This window comes from Balearica regulorum, chromosome 15, assembly GCF_011004875.1.
Source record: "Balearica regulorum gibbericeps isolate bBalReg1 chromosome 15, bBalReg1.pri, whole genome shotgun sequence".
Classification (NCBI taxonomy): Eukaryota; Metazoa; Chordata; class Aves; order Gruiformes; family Gruidae; genus Balearica; species Balearica regulorum.
The window spans coordinates 3157024-3179998 of NC_046198.1; the positions used below are offsets into that span (position 1 = coordinate 3157024).

At 42.2% G+C, this 22975-nt stretch overlaps 1 protein-coding gene and 1 long non-coding RNA gene across 11 annotated transcripts in view; both read left to right on the forward strand.

The window, feature by feature from the left end:
• The window catches only part of NPRL3 (NPR3 like, GATOR1 complex subunit), a 44583-nt gene that overhangs the window by 6608 nt on the left and 15000 nt on the right, over window positions 1-22975 (forward strand). For 4 of the 10 annotated variants that reach the window (XM_075767787.1, XM_075767790.1, XM_075767785.1 and 1 more), the window contains exons 3-10: window positions 3765-3894; window positions 7275-7349; window positions 10245-10398; window positions 11231-11312; window positions 18416-18553; window positions 19285-19441; window positions 21294-21400; window positions 22677-22806. In XM_075767787.1, the coding sequence (XP_075623902.1) occupies window positions 3811-3894; window positions 7275-7349; window positions 10245-10398; window positions 11231-11312; window positions 18416-18553; window positions 19285-19441; window positions 21294-21400; window positions 22677-22806 (927 nt within the window). In that variant the 5' untranslated portion in view covers window positions 3765-3810. Of the gene's footprint in view, window positions 1-146; window positions 186-384; window positions 544-2488; window positions 2560-3764; window positions 3895-7274; window positions 7350-10244; window positions 10399-11230; window positions 11313-18415; window positions 18554-19284; window positions 19442-21293; window positions 21401-22676; window positions 22807-22975 lie in introns of those variants that run through there. The other 6 variants (XM_075767782.1, XM_075767788.1, XM_075767781.1 and 3 more) reach the window with 4 other exon arrangements.
• Window positions 11325-15227, forward strand: LOC142604018 (uncharacterized). The gene is made up of 2 exons (XR_012837910.1): window positions 11325-13569; window positions 13854-15227. It is a non-coding gene; the product is annotated as an uncharacterized LOC142604018 (long non-coding RNA).

Below are 22975 nucleotides of genomic sequence, written 5' to 3' on the forward strand. Positions count from 1 at the left end.
CAATAGTTGTATTTCCTTTACAGGCGTTTAACCCTTAATATTTCATCCTAGTTTTTAATATTCTCTTTTTTTAATATTTTGTGTACTTGCCTCGTTTATTTTCTTGTGTTTTTTGTTTTGTGTTTATGGCCATGTTCCCATTTCAGAGACCAATGTCCTCTAACTGATGAGCAATTGGTTTCGGGGTAAGACCAAATGTTCTAAACAATCACCTTTGTCTAGAATGGCTTTCTTTTCTCACCATCCTTTTAATTGTGCTTTGTTTCTGGTTTCTGTTTTACATCGAATTATGAGATAATTATATGCTAAATCCACAATGTCTGTAGGAAACGTATTGCTAGGATAATTACAGAGGTCCTACTAACATTTCTGTGCTTCCTGTAGGGTATCCAGAATGGGTGTGGTACTGTCCCTTCTGTGAATTGAGAAAAGTTGTGATCCTCTGAGAATGCAACAAGTATAGCCTTGGCATTGTAGTTATTCCAACAAGGAGCCCTAAACCAAATTGCTTTTTGATGAGCAATGACTTAAAAATACAGATCAGTGAGTAAACTATTTAATCCCACAGTAATTATGGAGAGCTCTTCAGAGACCTGGTTTTGGGCAGCTGCTCTGGTTGCTCGTTCTTGGTGCCCCACTAAGCTAAACTGGCTGACTGCATTATACCCCCTTTTTGAATGTGTGGAGGGAACGGTGCTTATCTCTACCCAGGGCCCCAAAAGTATTAAACTGCATCTCTAGTCCCTGCTTAACATAAAGATGCTCACCTAGATACTGAGCTCCCATTCTAAACTACTTCCAAGAAGAATTCTTTATAAAAACCTTGCTTTAAATTCCTATGGCATATAAAAAATTGTTATCCGTTCTTGGGGAGAAATGAATTTGTGTTTGAGATCATTTCCCCCTCCTTTTCTGTGTGGTAAAGCCATTGATGTTTCAGCTGGGTTTCCAGAGGAGATGCTGGTGACAGCAGTCAATCTGCACTGGTGTGGTTTGTATTGAACTGCTGGATTGTCTGCTGTTGCTGCTATGTTGAGCTCGTGGTAGGAGTAGTAGGATATTTCTTGGGAGTCAAAGCTTTTGTTTTTTGTATTTAGTTTCTGCCTGCTGAATTCCTTAGTACAGGAAAGGTTTGCTTCCCTCTGGAAATCACAATGCTTAGGCTAATTTCATGAAAGAAGGGACTGTTACTGCCCAACTGTGAAACCTAATCTGCTTCTAACAAACTCTTGGGGTCTGATAAGTCAGTATTTTTAGGTCGTCTTAATACACCCCCAAGATTAGAAAATCAGTATTAAAATATCTAAAGTAAAAGTGTTATTTTTTAAGATGAGATGATGACTTGAAATGATGGGAATAATGTATTTGCTGTCCCTCATTCTTCCTATCATCCTGAGGCCTAAGAAATGTATAAATTATGTAGAGTGTTGGGGCAAAAAAACCCCAAACCAGCAAAACCAGTAAATCTAGGCTGTCAGACGAGGGAATGGGGCTGGTAACTCTTGGGAGAGAGAACCAGGTGTCTGTACCCATCAGGTAGCACCTGTATAACCCATCGCAGGGCTATCTTTCCTGAGCGTGTTCTCTGGCTGCAGTTGCAGTACTCTCCTAAAAAAAGAAGTCTCTACTAGTAAGAAGATACTGAGGACTTTACAGAATGAACCTTTTAATCTCCTCCTCCCCACAGAACCACATACAAGCTGGGGCAGACGGAGGGCTGTCAGTGTCATGAGCTCTCCTGGGGAACTGCTGGACTGTTACGTTCAGTACCACGTTTATCTGTTAAAAGATCTGCTGGTGTAATTCCTTGTAAAAATAAAACCGTAACAGTGGTGAAAGTCATCATAACGACCAGTCTTCCAGCTCCCAAGGTATCCTTTGCCAAGGCTAGGGGAGGGAAAAGTAACTCCTTTCTTATCAGTAAGCAGGCATTTTTCTAGTTTAACCTCCTTCTCCCTCCGCCCCCTGAAACATATGCTCATTTTGGATCAATGGCTATTGCAGCCTTCCTGGCTCCACGATGAGCCTATTAACGTACACAGCTGAATGGGGCAAAAAGGGGGGAAAAGCTCACTGCTGTCATGGTGACTTTTTTCCCCGTTTTGAATAATATGATCTCCAAGGACTGTCAGTCCAGCTCCTGTTTGAGGATGCTTTACCCTTTCCTCACAAACTCCATGGCTAGTCTCTCCATCTCTCTGCTTGCCCTTAGCTGTGTTCAGAGCAGAGCAGCCATGGATTTGGAAGTTTGTACAGAGCTGCTCCTTCCATAAGCCAAACATAAGGAGCGTGCTGTGGTCAGGATGACCTGTTTGTACAAACACCAGTGGCTCTGACAGCTCGTAAAGCCCCTGTGTTGTCCTGCATCTTCAGTGCATGTAGGTCTAATAAAATAAATGCCCCTTGGGTCATAGGCAGATGGATACACGCAAAAGACCTGGATGTGTGCATTTCTCTTAATTTCTGTAGTACTCCGTAACTCACTCAGAGTGAGCCAGGAATATGGTACATTAATTCCTTCTCTGGGCATCGAGGGCTCACTTGTGGCCGAGAGATAAGGTGAGCACAGCACACACCCATGCCTGCCCTTGTCTCTGAGTGATACTGGGTTATCTGGGATACCTGCCTGGTGGAGGGGGATGGTCTGCCAGGGACACACATCCTTGAATGTAAATAAAGAAAATGAAATTAACATTTTCATTCTTTTAAAAAAAATAAAATGGTTTCATCAGAAACTGGTTTGAAATTCATTTGGTTAAATGGGAGCCTCCGAGAAATCAGATGAGGAAAGAACTTGCTAATATCAAACCTTGCACTGCTCCTATTCTAGAATAACGAGTTCCCTCCAGCAGCTAACTGAGGTCCTCTTCCCTGTGGATTTGAGCTCCACTGTCTCAGGGGATGCCCTGAGGAAAACAAGCGTTTGTAGAGACCAGCCCAATGTTGCAAGGCCATCAGAAAAAGCAGTTGCAGAATTCTTCCCTTGTCACCCTGGCTTATTATCTGTTTTTGCAGCAGTAGCTGTATTTTACAGGGCAGACTCCTTGTAGGTACTTGCCCTCCTGTCTCGCAGCTGCCTTCTTCCCACTGCTGATCCAGAGCAATCCAGTAACACCATGGTTGGTGTTGGGAAGGGCCTGCCCTGCCACCAATTTGTCTCAGTTCTGTTTCTCAAAGGAGAAAGCCCAGGCAGCTCTCAGAAGGGTGCCGGTGGTCTGTTGACTGCAGGTTGAGATCTGTTGAGTAACTTTGAATCTCACTGATGAGATTTGGGAAAGGAGGGACAAGCGTTGGATGTATGTTTCTTCTAATTGAATCAGCTCTTTCTTGCCTTCCCCTCTGCCATACTGGGTGGCTTAAAGATCTCTGTTGTGCTTGAGTGACAGGCTGTGTCAATATGTAGTTGCTTAGTAAGTTCATTAACCTGCAGCTAAATCCAGGCAATGGCTAACTTGAGCTGTTTTTATATTTAAGCGAACTGCATCTAATCTTTCCAATGTATTTTGCTGAGCATGTAATTAAATAAGCATGACCCTGCAGCCTTTGTCATGAATGCTTCCTGTTTTATAATTGTGATGATCTGAGAGATGTAATTAAGGGGTTCTTAATTTTCCATAATTGATGGTACTCCAGGTACGGCAATTTAGACACAATTTACAATAAAAAATTTAAAAACTCACAAGTTAAATATATCTGTATTTGGAGGAATATTCTGGGGGTATGCTTTTTAAAAATTGTAATAACTTCGATCTCTGCTCTTCAAGGTTTTCAGATGTCATCCTGGCAACAATTTTGGCTACCAAGTCAGATATGTGTGGGAAAAAGTTTGAACTGAAGATTGATAACGTTCGCTTTGTTGGCCATCCCACGTTGCTTCAGCATGCCCTCGGGCAGGTACGGTACAAGGTCCTCTCTGGGGACCTGCTGCCTTTTCAAACTGCCTGGCTTAGTTAGGAAACTTAGAATTTAGAACATGCATGTTTGCTTTTGGTCCTTTTTTATTTACCGATGCTCAAAGCTGTCTTTTACTTAACTTCGAGATAAATACAGTGCATGGCAAACTGAGGGAGCTGTGTGAGTGATTCACAGAAACCTCCTCCTGCTTACTGTAGGAAAGCAATGTGGGTAAAGAGAAGTAAGACTAAGCAATCCAGCTCAAAAAGCTGTTTCTCACCATGTTAGTTATTGCAAGTTAGCTTTTTAGCACCTCTAATTAGTATGGCAGTTAAAAAAAAATACATCGAAAACCTTCACAAATGCTAGAAACTTATGTCAGCCTTGTTCCTAACTCTTTACTTTTAACTCTTACTGATGCTGAAGATGATTCATAAGGCTTGGTTGGAATAGGTGGGGTGTTGAAAGAGGTCTAAAATTTTCTTGTGGACAGTCAGACTTCTGTTTGTATTGAGACCTTGCTCTGTGGCTTGTGTTTTAGTTGCTTTGAATGAAAGCAGTTGCCACCTAGGCTATGGAAAAGGTCCTGCTTAAATCCAGGAGAGAATTTACATGTTTCTATGTGCAAAATATTCCCTATCCAATTCCTTCTTCCTGATAGACTGTAAGAATGAACTAGGCTTTGGTATCCAATACTGATCTCTGTCACTGAACTGCTTTGGTCTCATTTTTCATCAAATTTACTAAGTTGTTCATTTTTCAAGAAAAAAAAAACCCTGCTTGCCAATTCTGTCATCCTTTCTATCTATAATTAGAGGTGCAAACAGATTGTTGGCAACTGCTGCTTGATATTTAGAGGACCAGACTGCTTTAATCCAACTGAGGAGCTGGCCTCAACCATCAAAAGATGCTAGTGTTCCACTTTCGAAACTCAGTCGTGAGTCTACAAGAAATGTGATGGAGGATCACCCAGACTCAGTCCTCAAATGTTTAAGCTGTTTCGAAAGATGGAATCCAAGTGTCCCCAAGCTGTGCAAGTACATCAGCAGCCCCAGACAAGGCAAGTGATGAACCAGGTCCAGGGTCTGTACAGGGACCCCAGCCAGGAGCAAAAAGGAGGCAGGCCCAGAGATGGGGCTGGTGGAGAAGGCCGCAGTGTATTTAACAAGAGTCCATCCAGGAGACAAGCTACCTATGACAATGTAGGTCCAAGGTCCATCCAGGAGACAGAGCTGGAGACAGGCACACCTACAGGTCCTAGGCTGAGCTTAAATGGGGCTCCAGAGCTGAACTTAAATGGGGCTCCTGGGTCATGGGTGTGTGGGGGACCCAGCTGGGGCTGGTCAGGGCCCTATAGACCTGTCGGTGCCCTCGGGGCCCTGACATCGGTGGCCTGTTCTCTCACAGCATCAGATTCCTTTATTTTGCTAATCTTGTCTGAAAGGCACAACTTCCTAAATGTGCTGTAAATGAAGTTGAAAGCTTGTATTTGCATTTTTAACCACATCTTATACATTCTCTCCACTTTCCAGTCAGTTTTATCCTAATTGCATGAAATGTCTCTTCATTCTCCATTTGCCTAAAGAAAATTGCATCTGGGTAAATAAACAAAGTTATAAAGTGCTGTAGATGCTTTTTTTGTTACTTCTTGTAGGATCTTCTTTTTGGGTGTGTCTTATCACCCCAGTAGGCACCCCAGAACTTTCTAGTGTCCAGAATCTTCTAAATGTGGCAGCCATCTCTGCTAGTTCATTTGAGTCTAAATTCAGGACCCTTTTCCAGTTAGGAGGAAGCTAGATGGAGCTCCTTTCCCATGGAGCAAAGGCAGTGACCGGAGTAACCTGACAGCCTCCAGTTTGGGTTTCTTCAGAGTTCATTCTGCAGTAAATTAATCCACGGGACAGCTCAGCAAATTCTTACTCGGATTCAGGAGTTACAAGAGCACGAATATTTAATCCTGTGTGCCAGACTGCCTTTTATGTAGCAATATTCTGAATTTTTCAAATTCTTTCAGCATTTTCCTTTCCAGCTTAGTCTTTTCTTCTTATTCCTGGACAAGAGGTGATATGAAATCTAGCCTGCATCCTGATTGATGTTAATGGTGGTAGTTTCTTTGATTTTAAGGGAGGAACAAGATCAGTCCCCACACTCAGAAATGCTTTTGAGTCTTTATTAACGTTCACAAGACATCCTGGAACCTGTAACTCCAGAACAACTCAACAGAGTAAATGGGTTTACCCACCCTCCCATCACTGTTTGATAGAACTTCACTTACACTTCAGAAAAAATGAAAAATATGTATCACTTCTTTTAGCTTCTCTAATTTTTAAGACTACTGAGTGAAAGCACTCAGATTTTGGCATTCACTGCTGAGCAGTTCGTTGCTGATGCTTGAGACCTGTCAGGAAGTGTGGATGCAGCTCTGCTTTTGCCAGCTTCTCTGCGTTTGCCCCATCTCAGATGCTGCATTAGTTACGTATACTCCTGTGTTGGGTAGCTGGGTGTTGGGCCTGGCAGGTTATAGCTGTTTTCACTTGGGATTGGATGGGTGTTCAGCAGGGAGCTTTGGGGGTGGCAGGAATGTCCTCTGGATTTTGTGCTCCATCTTGTGGTGACGCTTGCTCGATTCAGAGTTGTTAGTCTCGGATGTGCAAATTCAACTTGCTCTGTCTTGGCTTTCACTGTTCCTCCCCACCAGAAAGTCCATACCTGCATTAGGGGTGAAGCTCTCTGCTGCAGAAAGAATAGGGGGAGCTGGAGAATGTGTTTGAAATCCTGCAGGAAAGGAAAATCAAACCTTTTATTTTAGTACTGTGTAAATGTGTGAGCTTGAATATGGGCAGTTCTAGAGCATATTTTTCCTGATAAAAGTGACAGTTTTGTAACGTGACTCAGTCCAAATGGGGATTTTAGGAAAGGGAAGAATAGGTGTGGCCTGGGATGAGAAATCCATGGCCTTCTCTTTAGTTAACTATATATAACAATTGTGCTATGGAAAATTTAAATCTAGGATCCCTAATGATGCTAAAATGGAATAGTAAGGACACCTAGTAAGGCTGCTATTTTACCTGATACTCATTTCCATGGTCATGACCAAACTGCTTTCGTTTAAGTCTTCACAGCTTCTCAGAAAAGGCAGAGTTGTCGAATAACTGTGACACTTGAATAAGAAAATAATCATAGTTCTATTTTTTACAAATCAAATTTTGATGGTATAATTTTATTTGCTCTCTTCTGACAGCAAATTGTTACTTGACTGGGTTAGGCTTTTCTTTTTTCTTTTCTCTTTTTTTTTTTTTTTTTTTTAAAATTTCTTTTCCTTTCATTGCTGGATCCAACTGACACTAGTCTATGGGATTTTTTTAAAAAATGTTTTTCAGGTATCCAAAACGGATCCCTCACCAAAGAGAGAGATGCCCACTATGATTCTCTTCAACGTGGTGTTTGCACTAAGGGTAAGGACTGTCTTCATTCCATCTGACAGTGGGATGTGCGTCAGATGTATAAGAGAATGCAATAGGCTCATGTTTCAGTAATCTCTTGTAAAACATTCAGTGCCTAATTTCATTGAGATATTTTAATTTGAAACAACAAACCTAAACAATGTAGAATATGACACTGACAAGTGGGAAAGTTTTCCAGCCCAGCAGAAAACAAGTACAGTTGTTCTTTCAGAACATTGTCTAGAGTTTTTGGTTTTAAATACCCAGAGTGCAAAGGCATGCAAGAAATCACTTTGCAAAACAGATATGAACCCAGCTGCAAGTCCTGTATGTGTCTTGTCTTCTGTTATTAGTGAGCTGGTAGTCTTTAGCTGTGATTTTTCTAGACCCTGCAATTGAGGTTTGTCCAACTGAATGGTGCAAGACGGCAGCCTGGGTCTGACCTTCCTGTGTGTCAGATGCTGCTCTCTGTACGTAACTTCTCTACTCCTGCCTGGGATAGGACCAGATCCACACAGCTGCACTAGCACGTTGCTAAGCCCTCGTGACTCCATGCAGCTCGGAACTTGGTGGTCGGTTCTGCTCCAGAAGTGGAGGCAGCAGGCCACAGTGGCTCGCCTTGGCCAGCCTTGAGGGTCAGGTCCTCACCATGGCCTTGGCCAACCCAAGCTTGCTGAGTGCAGAGTCATTCAGAAACCTGCTCTGGCTCAGAACAGCACTGTTTTGAGCCCTTACTCATGCTGTATGATACAGAGACACGTGCCTTTGCTCAGTGCCTCTAGGCTTCTTTTGTAATTAAACGGGCAGTGTTTGAAAGCTGCCTCCGCTTAGCAATGAGATCAATGTAAAGGGAGAGTGGAAGGGAGCAGCGGCTGTAGTATTCTAAATGAGAAGAAGGTACAAGATGAAGAATAAGTAGGTTTTGACACTCAACAAGAACCTGGAGCAAATATGCAGTTTTTGCTTGGAATTTTCTTCAGCCCTATTCTATCAACTAGATGTTGGTATCTGTGTTAACAGATCCTCGCTTGGCTAATTTGGTGGTATAAAACCCTAGAAATTTCATTATGCTTAAGCATTTGATTTCTGAGCTCTGGCTTTCTCTTCCCAGCCCACAGATTGCATCATATTGTTTTTGTGGCATGTACACATTTTAAAAATTAGAGAGAGTTGGAATAGCTCTCTTGATGGAAATGGTTGAGCTCGAGTGCATATAACGTGATGATTTAAATGCCTCCAGCTCCCTGCTTGTGAAATGCCTTCTTTTCTTTTTCTTTTAGCACTAGTACTTTTCTTACCACTGGCTTTCCAGTGGTGACGAACATGGACATGGCCACAGTCCGGATGGCTTGTCCTCAGTTGAAGAGCAATGTTTCACAAAAGACAATTATCCCAGCAATCAGTCTGAAGCAAGCAAGAAATCATTCACTGAGTTCTGCTGGGGATCCAGTGTTGTGCTCTGGGTCATTCTTAGGTCAGGAAGTGCCAAATTTGCAGTACTGGAGTTGATTTTACATTTCACACATTAAGAGACATTAGCTTCAACAGTTTTGATGTTTTGGCATATTGGTAAAGCACCAAAGCACCACGCTTTGGTTGCAGCTAAGTGTGTGTAGATTTACACACGCAAATACAAACATTCATGCACATTGAGTCATGGGGAAGCAGAAGTGTTGAAACCAATGCTCCTTCACTGACAATATTGCAAGAGCTTGGTGAAATGCAATGAAGACTATATCTACCCCACATTTTTCTAGAATCTAATTTCTAGTGGTTTTCCTAGGAAAACTTGCTTTTTTTGCATTTTGGCACTGTGATGACACTGATGTAGTTGGACGTGTGATGCAGCACTAAATCGTATTTGCCAAATGAGACACACTTAGTTCATAGAGAGCTGTCAAGTTTCTGGAAAGTACTGTGCAAGAAGCAAGTGGAAATTTTTTCTTAGCATGGTGTAGTGCACTGCAGAGGGTGGGTGGAGGCATTCTGAGATAAAGATGAGAATCCATCTGCACTGGGCAGACAGAGCAGGCAAAGTCCCAAATGCTATAATCAGCACTGATCCTGCTGTGTTTAAGCTTCAGGGTTACCAACGTGTCGTGACTCAGCAAGAACAGTGGAATCTAAAAATGATGACTCATGGTTTGTTAGTTTACATGCCAAGTTATCACTTGCTAGAACTGTAAATTCCTTTAAATGTCTTAACAAACATGAAGCAGCTGCTTACTCAGACTGGAGCCACCAAGTCCCCCCCCCCCTTGTCAGCTGTACTTACACGATAGATTTTTCCAGCACTTTCATTCTGGGACTTACATGAATGCAGTGTTAGTAATAAGTCATATTTGTGAAATATTTGGAAACTGTGATCCAAATTTATTCTCATTTGGGATCAAATTGTTGATCATGTACTGGTAATTCTTGCCCAGTTACTGTCTTGTCAGTATATAAGACAAACGTCAGTATAGCAGCACGGAGAGAACGGGCTGTGTTAAAGGCACTGCGGTCCTTACACTCCTAGTGAATTTAACCTGAACACCATGATAGTCTGCCTTTTCAAATAGCGTGACACTTTCCTCACTCTGTGAAATTGAGTTCTTTGGTCTCTCTGTTAACAAAAGGCCCAGTAAGGACTGGAAAAAACAAAACAGATAGGAGTGTCATGCTCCAGGTGCTGTGTTCATTTGATGCACATAGACAAGCTTAGAAATCCCTGAATCTAACTTTGGACATCTCTCAGCTTCTGCTTTGTTGCTGTTTGAGAAAACTCCTTTCTTTTGCACTTGCCAAAGAGACTGAGTTTTGGTATCAACTTAAGATAATTATTTTGATTACTGATCCATCACTATAGTTCCGTATATGTGACTGCGGCTGAATGACCGATGTGTTTCTTTTCTGCGTTGCCTGTAGGCCAATGCAGATCCATCCGTGATAAACTGCTTACACAACCTCTCCCGAAGAATCGCTATAGTCTTGCAGCACGAGGAGCGCCGCTGCCAATACCTGACCAGGGAGGCCAAGCTGATCTTAGCTATTCAGGATGAAGTGTCTGCCATGTCAGAAAGTGAGTGCTGACCTTAGCTTTTTGCAGGAATATGTTTGTCCAGCAGCACTTTTCCAGAAAAGCGCTGATGGTGCCACGTTACTATTTTTGTGGCTGGGATAAGTATGAACAAGTTTTGCTGCTCTTTAGCATTCTGACAGCTTTTGACTGCATTTTGCCTCATTCAAGATGACTATCCCTATGCAGAGATGTCAGCTTTAGAAATGCAGTAGCTTATTTACTTTCCTTGCTAGCTCAGTTCAGCGCCATCGCTGGAGAATGTGTGCTGAACTGTCACATTTGGCTCTGCCTGTCAGGCTGAGATGGAAGAACTCATATGTAGCCTGCTTCACCCAACCTAGAGCAAGTTTCCCATGCTTTAATGCAGTGTGCTGAGTCACCAGACTTCTTGTGTGGAAAACTTTACTCTTACATGTTGTTACTGTGACTAGCAAATAGTTAAAGAGCATTTTTAGAGGGTGTACTTCAGAGCAATTTAATAATATGCACTATTTAAGGTGAACTCTGTCTGACAGTGATGCATCATCTTGCTGCAAGCATTAAAAATTAAAACTAACATGTATAAAACCAAAAACACTTAAAATCATCACTTGTCAAATTCACAGTTACATGTGTTTAACTGAGTTGAGGTTTAGGAGAAGTTGGCAATTATTATTATTGTTATTATTTTAACACATAACTTGAGTTATTGTAAAAGCTTTGAAAGATAATTGTAGATTAAAAAGATACGGATTCTGTCCCTAAGATACTGGTTGATACCTAGTGGGGAAAGAGGAAACTGCCTTTGCTTTGAAATCAGTTGTTTGCTTTCTTGTTTTGAAAATTTCTGCAGCCACAGAAGGGCCACAGTCACCTTTTCATCACATCCTACCCAAGTGCAAACTGGCCAGAGATCTCAAAGAGACATATGACAGGTAAGTGGGATTTCCTTCCTAGCTCATAGCGTGCTGCTTCTCACGGAAACCTCTTGCCTTGTTCCGAAGGATATTATCCACCTCTTCATGCTGCTGGCTCATTGGGATTTGGGTTTAGACCAATATGAAGGCTACCTGTCAGGTGTAACATTTGCAGAATTGCTATCCTAATCTTTACCTTGGGCTCCCTTTGGATATGTTATGGTTCTTAAAAGTTGGTGATGTCTGTCACAGCTTTAAGAATTATTATTTTCTTCCTTAGCACAGAGGCACATTATGACAAGCAGATTGCGGAAAAGTGTCATAATATGAATATCATCACTGTAGAAGTGCTCTAAATCTGCAGCTAAGAGAAAAATGCTGTATTTAGCACTGGTGGCAAGTCAGATACTGCCCTGGCTTCATTTGGTTACACTGTGCATGTCTGGACAGTGAATTTGGATTAGGTGGTGAGACTTCCAGCAGAATCGAAAGTGTAACATGCTGTTTCCTGACGGGATTAAAACTTCTGGCGAGGATTTCAAAGGAGCGTGGAGGTAGTGTTGAATTTCAGCAGGAGCCAGCACCAACCTCCTCCAGCGTACTTCTGCTCTGACAGCTTGTCAGTGCTGACTCCTCGTGCAGAGCAGACACCTTCGTTCAGAGTACAAGCTTGGTGAAAGACCTTGACAAAGGAGCGCAGAAGGTTTTGGTGGGGAGGAAGACGATGTGTCCCTTGATTAGGGTGTTTGTCGGGGCTTGGGAGAATTACTCATTGAGTTCCTTGATTGACACATTGTATGATATCAGACAAACCCTTTAGCCTCCCTAAGGCTGCAGTTCTCTTTGTACAAAGGGAATAATCACAAAGCCCTGTAAGGTAGGGCACTGAGAGCCTAAATAATTTAATGATCGCAATGCACATTAGAAAACTTGTAATCAGCTGTTCTTTGTTATGTTCAAGAGCTGTGAATTTCAGCCTGTTTGGAGGGTACGTTGTACACTGTTCGATACAGCTCTCACAAAACCTGTACTAAATTTTAAAGCAGGGCGCTTTTTATGTAGCCTGTAATTCTGCTATTAAATTTCAACTACTACTTACTTTGTTCCTCTAGGGCTGTCTTATTTGTGACTGGGCAAACCCTGATCTGGTTTCCAAACATTTTAGTGACACAGTGACATCTTGTGGCACTTAGCTGTGACTGGAGGAACATATAGCCCAAGCTCATGGTGTATGCCCATACAACCCTTCTATGAAATAAGGAGGAGCAGACTGACGATGGAGAAACACACCGCAGTGCTGCCCCCCAGATGTAAAATAAGGCAGCATCTCCCTCATGTAGGCGTTGAGAGTCAGGGAGAAGTGGTGCAAGTTATATTTTGACACTTTTGCATGACATTGCCAGAAGCAAATGTAAGAAATAAGCTGTTGGTAAAAATATAAAATGTCTGTGCATTTGACTGGAAAGCTCTATTTGAAGAGTAGTTAACAGTGTTGTTGGCTGGCTGCGTAGTAAGCTGGTGTTCTGCAGTATTTTTCCATTAATGCTTCATGCAAGAGAATAGGAAATATGCTTATTACACCTGCAGGAGTACCTTGCCAGGCAGGCATAGAATTAAAATAATTTTTTGGTTAAGTAGAAGAAATGGTCTAGAAATAGGATTTTTATTCTGCAACTCCAGGATGAGGAATTCCTGAGTGGCAACAGTTCTGGAGTGAAGTCTGTGTGGTCTTTTATGAAATGAGGGTTAGTCATAAGCGACATGGGGTTGCAGAAAAAGCAAATAGATAAGGATGCATAAAATAAAAGTCTTGTCTGTAAGATGGGAACCAGTCCTGCTCAGGATTGTAAATCCCCTGCTGTAATGAATACCGTATCCAGTTATGGGCACCACTTTTCAAGAAGGATTTGGGCCACCTAGAGAGTGTGGAGGAGTGAGAATGACCTAAGAGGAAAGATTGAAAGATTTGGTCTGTTTCTTTTAGAGGAGAAAAGACTGCTGGGAACGGTAAGTCTTCAAATGCATGCAGCGACAATGTCCTGTTTTAAATTTAGAGAGATTTCTGGCATAGCCTTTGGCATAGAGGAACAGCATAGTAAAGTGGAGAGAGTGCTTTGAATTGCAGATGGGAACCCAGCTCTCCATTCGAGATTTGCTCAAGCCAGCATTTCCTAGTGTCTGCTGTTTCCTGCAACTCCAGGCAAAGGCCCCCCACACCGTGGGGGTTGCTCCAGAGGTGCTGCCTAGCCCTTGGCTTCCTGTAGATGGTGCTGAGGTATTTCAGGCAAGACCCAACACGTCCCTTAGTGAGTCGGTTTGTACAAAACCACAAGTGCATGAATCTTTTTATTGTTCAAAATGTCCCTTGCATTTTGAATGAAATGCCCATATTTTATAAGGCAGGAATCAATAGCCAGGTCATCTTGACTGTAATGCTGTTGCAGCCATAGTAATGGAGTGGTATTAAACTGACAGTTTAGAGGTAATCAACGTTTAGTTCCTGGGACCTTTTTTGCATCTAATGGAGAAAACTATAATGTTTCTTTTTTATTAGTTCAGAAAATAGATATGGGAGTCTTTGTTCATTTTGTCCTCCAACTCCAGCATTGGTGTGGAACAAAAAGCAATGGCTTTGCAACCAAGAAAGTCCAGTTGCTGGTACCTCCATTTACCGGTGTTACAATCAATGGGTGTCTCTCTTAAGCCAGTGTTCAATTTAGGGAATTAAGACAGCTTTCACCAAGTTTTATCTGCAACTGCAGGTAATATGTTAGCTCGATACTAGTGAACTGCCTATGTGTTTTTAGCAGACTTCTCTTAGCTTTATATTGGAATAAAAGTGGGAGTATGGGAGGTTTTGGGGGAGGATTGGATTGTTTGTTTCTTCTTTTTAATACACAAAGAGCTTTTATACATTTTTAGCCCAGTGGGATTTGAACTGACTGGTAGGTCTGGCCTATCTCAGCAGCTCAGAGAGAAGTGGAATGATTATATGAGATTAAATGAATTATTAGATGTGATTAGTGTGGCTGTACTGTAGAATATAAACCAGCTAGAGTTATTTGATCAAAGGATGGTCAATGTGTCCTTTACAAGGAAACATGAAACCATTTCAAAGCTCTAAGTAGTCACAACCTCTAGCAAAAATAAACAAACTCCAAAGCTACAAACTCACCTCCACAAGCTAGAAAACATATTATTAATTTCTGATATAAATGGGAGAGACATAAAATGAGGTGTGTGTATGTAAAAATTCATAACTCTCATAAAATATGATGTGAGGTTGTCTTTCTTTTGCCAATAGTTATGAGGGGGGGGGGGGGGGAAAGGCTGCAATTCTGTGGGATACCAGCCAACTTTTGGGTTCCCATTTTGGGGCAGTGGCTCACAGTTGTTCAGGGCAGAGCAGAATAGAGCAAAAGAGTGGTGATATTCCCAAAAATGTTCCCTAGCTTCCTGCAGCTCTGGAGGTGGTTTCTGTATATTCAACAGCCTTCAGCTGATCTCACTTCCCGGAATTAGTCCACGATCCTGTGAGCCAGAGTAAATATTTAACAACCACAGCATCCTCAGATAAAGAGGTCCATGGCTTAATAGTTTCTGTGTTTCTTTCTCTTTCTTTTGAACTTTGCTCCTTCTAGTATCATGAGATGTCTCTCAGGTCTTATGATGGAGAGCTGTTAAACAGCTTTTTCCTATTTACTTCTCCTTGTCTCAATTTTAGACTGTGCCAGCCCCTCTCAGTATCCTAACCCCTTACCATGTGTCCCTCAGTATCGCTCATCATGTATTACCTAACCAGAGATTTTTTAAAAAAGAAGTGTTGAAACTAAGTTTTCATGGGATAAAAAGGAATGTCTTTGAGGGTTTAATAGCCAGTTAGAGCATGGGGAATGAAGCTATTTTTGCCCAGTTACCCTTGAAGTCTGTGGGGGGAAAAAGGAAAAGTTGCAGCAAGGTCTCTGGATACCAGTTCACTGTCTGATAAGACAGCAGATGAAATTCAGTGTAGATAGATGTAAAGTAATGTGTGGAAGGCCAGACAGCCTTTATGTAGTACATAACTGCTCTGAAAAGAGCTTTTGGAATTACAGCAGCTAGTTCAGTGAAAAAGCTCAGGGTGCAGTAATGGTGCAAAAAATCCCCATAAAATGTGAAGAGTAGTTAGGAAAGGAGCAAAGAACAAGAGAGAGTCTGTAAATTACTGGCGTACCTACTGTACCCTTGAAAGCTTTGTGCAATTCTAGGTTTCCTACCTAGGAGCCACTTAAACTGTGTCCCTGAGGTTCATGGTGCACAATGCAGTGTTCTCACCTTATCGCAGTCCTGCACCCTTTGCTCCACAATTTAGTTGGTTAAGAAGAATAAAGTAAAACTGGAGGTAGGTGACTCCCTAATGCGACTTTGAAAACTTGTTTTCTTGGTATTCTCTTCTATTGCTGGTTTTTGCTGTTTTGCTCCTGCCCCTAAAAGAAGGTGGTTTCTGGTTTGCTGGTCCCTGGCCAAAGAGCTTGGGGCCAGCTCCTGGAGATTTGTGAGGCTCCCAGTAAAAAGCTTGCTAAATAGATTGGTAAAAATGAAGGCAAACGTGGATCCGAACTTCACTTTCTCTGACTTGACTGTATTTCATGTTGCATAAATCTTTGCGTATATATTGGTGAAGTTATTTAACTCTGTTGGCTGGCTAAGGGCACTCACATATGTTGCTGCTGGATGATGTAGCTTATTCCTTGTCAAATTATTAGAGACTTAAATTATTTTCCATTCAAGGAGGGGCAGGTGAAGGAGAAATCATGTACGTAAAGCTATAATGAGGGCTTGAAATTGTACAGTTGAATGCAAATGTAGAAGAATGAAATTAAGATCCAGATCAGAACTGAAAATCTGGTTTTCTTGTTGTCCTTAATTCTAGGCTATTGTTGTATAGTGCACTGTAGACAAAATTATGTTGTGGAGAGTGTAATTATGTAAATAAAGCTTCTGTCTTGGTGCACTTGGACCAAAGAATGAAAGGAACCAGCCCTATTTTTTTCTGTTTCCTGAATGTTAAACTATGCAGGGAAAATAGCCCTGCAAGTGTTTCATGTTTTCATGTACCTCTGCTTCTTCTCAGTAACCTGCTTTAACAACCCCAGTAGCTTTCAGGTAGTCTCTTAACTCGCTTGTCCTGCTCATTTATTGTCATGTTTTCTCTTGTGAGTAGCTAGTGTGGATAACTGCTGCTTCGGTATGCCCTTTACCTTGATGTTTTTTGAGAGAATCCAGCTTTATCTCTCAGTTGGCGTATGTCTGGTGGGATAAGCAGTGTTACTGGAGTTGCAGCATTTAATGCAAGAAAAATGGAGGTGTTTGCAGTGCTTTGCATGTTCCTTCAGGGTTCGGAGCCTCTGATCAGATGTGAGGTGGTAATGCCAGAGAGACAGTGGATTCATCCTTTCAGTTCCTTTTAAAAAAAGGAAAACATATAGAGTATCTGCTCCATTTGCAATTTGAAAAATAGGTATTTTTCAGAGGCCAGTGCAGGATTTGAGAACAAAACCGTGGCCTCTGCTTTTGAAAAGCATTGTCTGCAATGAGATCTTCCCTAATGAGTCTGATCATGCACGAGGCAGGACGGGATCGTGTTTGCCCTCTCACCACTCTGTTGTGGTTTGGTGAATAGTTACACTGGCAGCCAAAGCTACCCAATGTTTTTGTTTTAAAGCTGAATTTTCAGGTCTTTCTAAACGCTGTATGCAACCAGATGGACTTGAAAAAGAGCATGTTAGTTTGTAGCCTACAATTGAATGCTAGGTATAAAAGTTTAAATCACCACATAAAGAGTTTCCAAGACATGTATTTGCTCCCGGCCTGTTCCTGGCATGTTTTTAAATGTGTTTTGTGCAGAGGGGTGATTTGTGGGTGTTATTGACACAAAAGTCATATTGCAAGTCTCAACAGACTTGAATTTAAAATTCGGACTGGAATTTTCAGAGTGCAAACTTTGAAATTTTATTTTAGGCCAGAAAAAAAAATCTTTTGGAACAAAGTCTAAAAGCAAAGGATGTATTGAGAAATTCAGCTCTCCAGTGTATACAAGATTAGCTCTTGCTTGCGATTGATATGCAAGTTTCTATGCATTCCTAACTCAGTACCCATGAAGAGATGCAGTGGGCCTTGCCTCCTCCTCCTCCTGGGTCCCGCTGCCTCTAGCAGAGCTGTTCCCAGGCCAGCGTCTCTGGCCTGCGGGTTGGGCAGCGTTGTGAAGGTTTGCAAGGTGTGCCTAGCTTAGCTCCTTATTGTATGTTACCCATCTTTACCCATTTTTAAGTAAATATAGTTACCTACCTAGGTGTATTTCATCTGTTACCTAGATTTACAGCCTTCTGTAAAACTACCTGAATGACATTCATGGCTCTAATCTCCCAGCTTTATGGGGTTTTTTAGTAAAAGAGGCTTATATTTGCTTTCGGGCTGAACACGAGGGTCAGACTTCATTGTCATTCCTGAGATGTCTATCATTTCCACTCCAGTCCTGTTGTCTGAAGTCAGCTTAAAGGCTTAGCTTAGTTCTGTGGTTTCCTAGAGTGAAGAAACCATTTAACGAGCGTGTTTCTGATTTCACATGGCAAGCAGGAGCAGGTTAGTAGGAAACAAACAACCTAAGCAGAACCAAAGAAGTCTGTTACTGTGGAAATGTGCTGCTCATAACACTCCTTGCCCAGTACAGACATCTTCTTTTCCCTTTCCTTGGAGAGGAAGATGGAAATTGGTGATGAAAACATTGTGCCAAATTCATCTTTGCCCTTTGCAGCTCTGGTTAGGGAATTTTCCAGTACCTTGAAGTAAATCTTCAATAAACTCTTTTGAGATACTGCTGCAATGTTAAAAGCAGAGTGAGAAGATCATCAGTGGCGTGAAGTCTTGCGCATCCCCCCTAAAACCTTGTAGGGGATAATGCTCTGTAAGTACAAGTTAAGGAAGCCCTTGCAGCTGGGCATCAGCTGGTCCTCAGCCAGCCTGGGGTACATCCAGTCTTTGTTTGTCCTGACGTGATTCCTGTGCAGGGGTGAATCTGGACCACTATTTTAATTTGTTATTCATGGTAAATGCTGTATGTATTTGTTTTCTTCCTATTTTAGTCTCTGCACAACAGGGGTGGTCCGTTTACATATCAACAACTGGCTGGAAGTGAGTTTCTGCCTGCCTCATAAAATCCATTATGTTGCCACAAACTTTATACCCCCTGAAGCAATTGAGAGAAGCCTGAAATCCATCAGGTAAGAGCAAGCTCTGTCCTTCCTCCAGTTCCAAGTGTGGTGCTGCGGATGTCTGCGCTGGCACAGCTGGGGGCATGATGTGACACTGAACTGTAGTGGGTGGGACACACGGGCTGAGACAGGACTCCCTGAAGCTGATGCTGTGGTACCAAAATCCTGCTGGTGGTGTGAAGCCACAGCCTTTGCGTGCACATTGTGGGGTCGTACTGAAAATGGGAGGTGAGGCTGCCGGAGAGCTCTGCACTGTTTACAGTCAGAGGAATTGTGTGTTCATTTTAATCTGTTGACCCAGCAGTAATTTTGCTTTTAGAGGAAGAAGAGCCCAGCCCCCATGGTATCTTATTTCCTGCTCTCCATATTTACAGCTTTTTACCTGCAAAAGTAACTCATTCTTGCTTTCTTCCTGTCTTCTACTCTATTCTGTATTTCAGTAATGCAGATGAGCAGTTTTCAGGCTGGTTCTCCCAGCTTAAATGTGTGCCAGCACAGTGCAGTCATTTTTTTCTAATCGCTGGGGCATCCAGTTACCATATAACCCTCTATACCTTTTTTTATGAGGAGCATCTTGTCTTGTGACATAAAAATAAGCTTATTCTGAACCCACTTACAGCAAAAGGATGATACTAGAAGTTCTTTTTTACCAGTAGATTGACTGGGTATAATGGTCTGGGAATAACTAAGCCTTCAGGAAAAGTTGGTTTACTGTGCAAATGTATTCCTTTTTTCTGCAGGCCGTACCATGCCTTATTACTTTTAAATGATGAGAAGTCATTGCTTAATGAGCTCCCGTTGGACTGCTCTCCTGCCCTGGTGAGAGTAATTAAAACTACCTCTGCTGTGAAGAATTTGCAGCAACTGGCTCAAGATGCTGACTTGGCATTGCTGCAGGTATGGGGAACTGTCAGCGGCAGCTGAAATTCTTTTACATCACGAGGCATTTTCTGTGTGCCAGGGGGTTTCTGTGGTACACGAGCACGTCTGTTCTCTCAGTGTGAGCAGAGTGCACAGAGAAAGTGTGAGCCTTAGAGTGTGGGGAAGGGCTGGAGAGACGAAGAGCAGTGGTGCAGTGACAGTGCTCGACAGTCCTGTGGCCATGTCTGAATCACAGATTGCTGTGAGGTAGCAGGGGCATCCGCAAGTCTCTAGTCCATACTGCTGCTCAGAGCAAGTCCACTAAAGCAGGCTGCTCAGGAACCTGTCTGAATTCTGAATACCTCCAGAACATCTTCCACAACCTCTCTAGGCCCTGGTCCAGCATTTGATCAACATCAGAGTGAAAAACTTTCCTCATATCTAATGGGAATTTCCCATCTTCCACCTTGTGTGTGTTGCCTCTGAGAAGAGTCGCTCTGTCTTCTCTGTGCCTTCCCTTTAGGTAGTTAAAACCAGAGCAAATAGCACTCTTGACTTACGCCACAGTGGTCTGTCTTGGTTCTGCCACGTTGATGTCTTTGTGGAAATGGAGGCATCCAAAATGCAAGTGAAAGCTTACAGCTGCCATGGCGAAATACTGCTGCTTTCTTTGGCTCTGCCAAGATCTTTTCTACTAAAGAGCTCTGAAAGCCCATGTAAACCTACCTATCGATTGCCCTTAGTACACTAGTGGATGGATTTTGCAGAGTCCCAGGAAGAAGCTCTAGTTTAGGCTTGGGCAAAAATTTTCAGTCAGTCCCTCCAAGCCAGCAGCTCTTTCTGAATGCCTTTCCAGTATTGACAGCCAGATTTCAATTCTGAATTGCTCAGGGTGATGTGACGGGCCCTTAAAAAGGGAAGCTTGGGCCAGTGGAGGGAATAAGACTCTAGCAATCACATGAGACACGATTCCGCTCAGAGATGATGACTGCGGCCATTGTGGCCCTTTGCTTGTCGGGCCTGATGGTTATATTAGATGATATGCGAGAGGGGAGAGCTGCTCCATGCTTCTAAGGGTTGATTCAGAGCCAGGGACGCAATCTATGCTCTGTGTGACAGGAGAGAACAACGTGGCTTGTGGTCACAGATGCTCCAGATCGTAGGTCTGCACCTTCTCTTATTTGAAGGGAAAGGTCCTGTTTTCTAATAAAATTTCCAGGTCTGCTTACAGTGGTCTGTGGTGTTACTTGGCCTTATATAGCTATGGGATGAACTCTGGAAATTCCCTACTGCTTCTGTAGATTTGTTCTCCACAAAAAAATAAAGTTAAATGCACCTAATGATACAGGCTGGATTTTGTCTCATAGATGCTATTTATGTAGCTCTTCCAGAGCCATTAACAACCACTGACTTGTTTAACACATTAAAATACTTTGTGTAACTCATTATTGAAATATCTCAGTGCATTAAAAAGGCAGCGTTGCTTTCATTTATGGTTGTGTCATAGTAGAGGCTGATTCTTTTGGTTTATTTTTCATGTATAACACTTAATGCATTTTGTGCATAAGCAACAATAGGTTTTTGGGCCATGAAAAACAACTGAACTACTATTGATACAGTTTGAAGAAATTCTGTTAAGGCAGGAAATACTCAGTTGCTTAGAAATGTGAAGCAAACCTCTGGAAATTCATAACCTTGTCAAATGCTTTTTGATGTGCCATATGTTATATTAAACTCTGAATTTATTCTGAAGGCAGGGTGAAAGGATGGAACATTTTCTTTTCATTTCAGCTCAAACAAGACTTTTCTGTCATTATATGGAACTCTTGCTGAGAGTTTGAGTTTTGCTTTTTTGCTCTCCTAATTTTTCCCCATTTTTTCAATACAGGTTTTCCAGCTTGCTGCACATCTTGTTTACTGGGGAAAAGCAATTATTATTTATCCGCTGTGTGAAAACAACGTCTACATGCTTTCTCCAAATGCCAGTGTCTGTCTGTAAGTAGAAGAAAAATGAGTGTCTGTAGGAAGAAGGTGGTGAGAAGTGCAGATGTGCTTTCCTTCCCTGTCTTACTGGATACAGGGTAGGATCTTTCTTCACATAGGAGTTTGTTGAGGGTGTACAGAACACAAACCATTACGTGTGCCTGAACTCGCAAAGCCATAGAGGAGTTTGTGTGTGGTAGGGAGGAGCATCATGCTTCTGCAGTGATGTGGGCCTGGGAAACCGTATTTGCCCTGTAAAGCTACTTTTAGTACTTTTATATGCTCGCTCACTGAATGTCCATATCAGAAAGGCTGTACGAACCTGAAGCAATACAGAAACATTTACAAAACAAAATACTTTATGATGCAGTTAAATAAGTGTTTCATAGGACTATCTGTGTACCTGGGACACAGCATCACCTGAAGTTAATCAAAAGTAGAAAATCAAGGTAATTTGCTCTCATTATTATATTGTTTCATGTGATGGCATTTTATACTGGTGTACCTTCTCGCAGACAGAAGGCAACGCAGCCATTTTGAGAGCAGGCAGTGGCAATGCAAGGGAGATGTGGAGGCAGTGGTGGGTGTTTTTGCTCTGCTGAAGATTGGCAACACTTTCTCTGTTGGATTTTGAGACATTTTTAGAATCTGTGTTGGAACTCAGTTATCGGAAAATAGTTTTAAATCAAAACTTCTGTGATAGGAATATAAAAATAGGGCTGGAAGGGACCTTGAGGTCATTCAGAACAACTGTGCCTGTGTCATATATGGCAGTGCTGTTCTTGAAGACCTTTGTAGATGGAAATCCTAAGACAGACAGCTTTGCTAATATTTATCTTGACTCTCCCTTACTTGTGATCAGTCGTATTGCTTGTCCTATCAGCATAGGCAGGGAGAACAGTCACATCTGCAGCTGCATTTTGCAAATTCAAAGATTGTGTGTATATCCTGCATGTCCCTGTCTTCTCTTGACTGCCCAATCCCTGTTCCTTTGATCAGAGACTGCGCAGGTCTGGACCTTCTGTAATTTTTATTTTTCTCCTCTGGATTCCCTCCACACCTTGAATAATGTACTGGAGCTGAATGTGATGCCAAGATGAAAGTGCATCTATCTGCTTCTTGGTTACTTTTGCAGGATGCAACATGCCATAAATGATCTTTACTGTTTTTCTAGATCACAGAAAATATTTCATTTGGGAATTGGCACTTCTGTAATGCTTAAATGGATAAATGTTACACTGACCAGCAATATATAAAACTGATTTCTGCCTTTACCTCTTTTCTGTAGTTATTCTCCATTAGCAGATGCATTTTCTTGTCAGTTCCGGGGCCACAACCTGCCGTCGATGCTTTCCAAGTTCTCCCTCCCAGTGTCACTCTCAGAGTTCAAGAATCCACTCGCACCGCCCGTTCAGGAGGTGAGATGGGGGGTGCACAAGAGCTCCTCGTTCTCCTGCAAATGAGAACAAGGAATGGTGTTGCTTCTGGAGTACCTAGTCAGGAATCTGCTATTGCAGGTTTAGAAGTTGCCAATTCCTGTGTTTCCAACCATGTTTTTTCATATCCACATGCCAAAAAGCTGTGGGG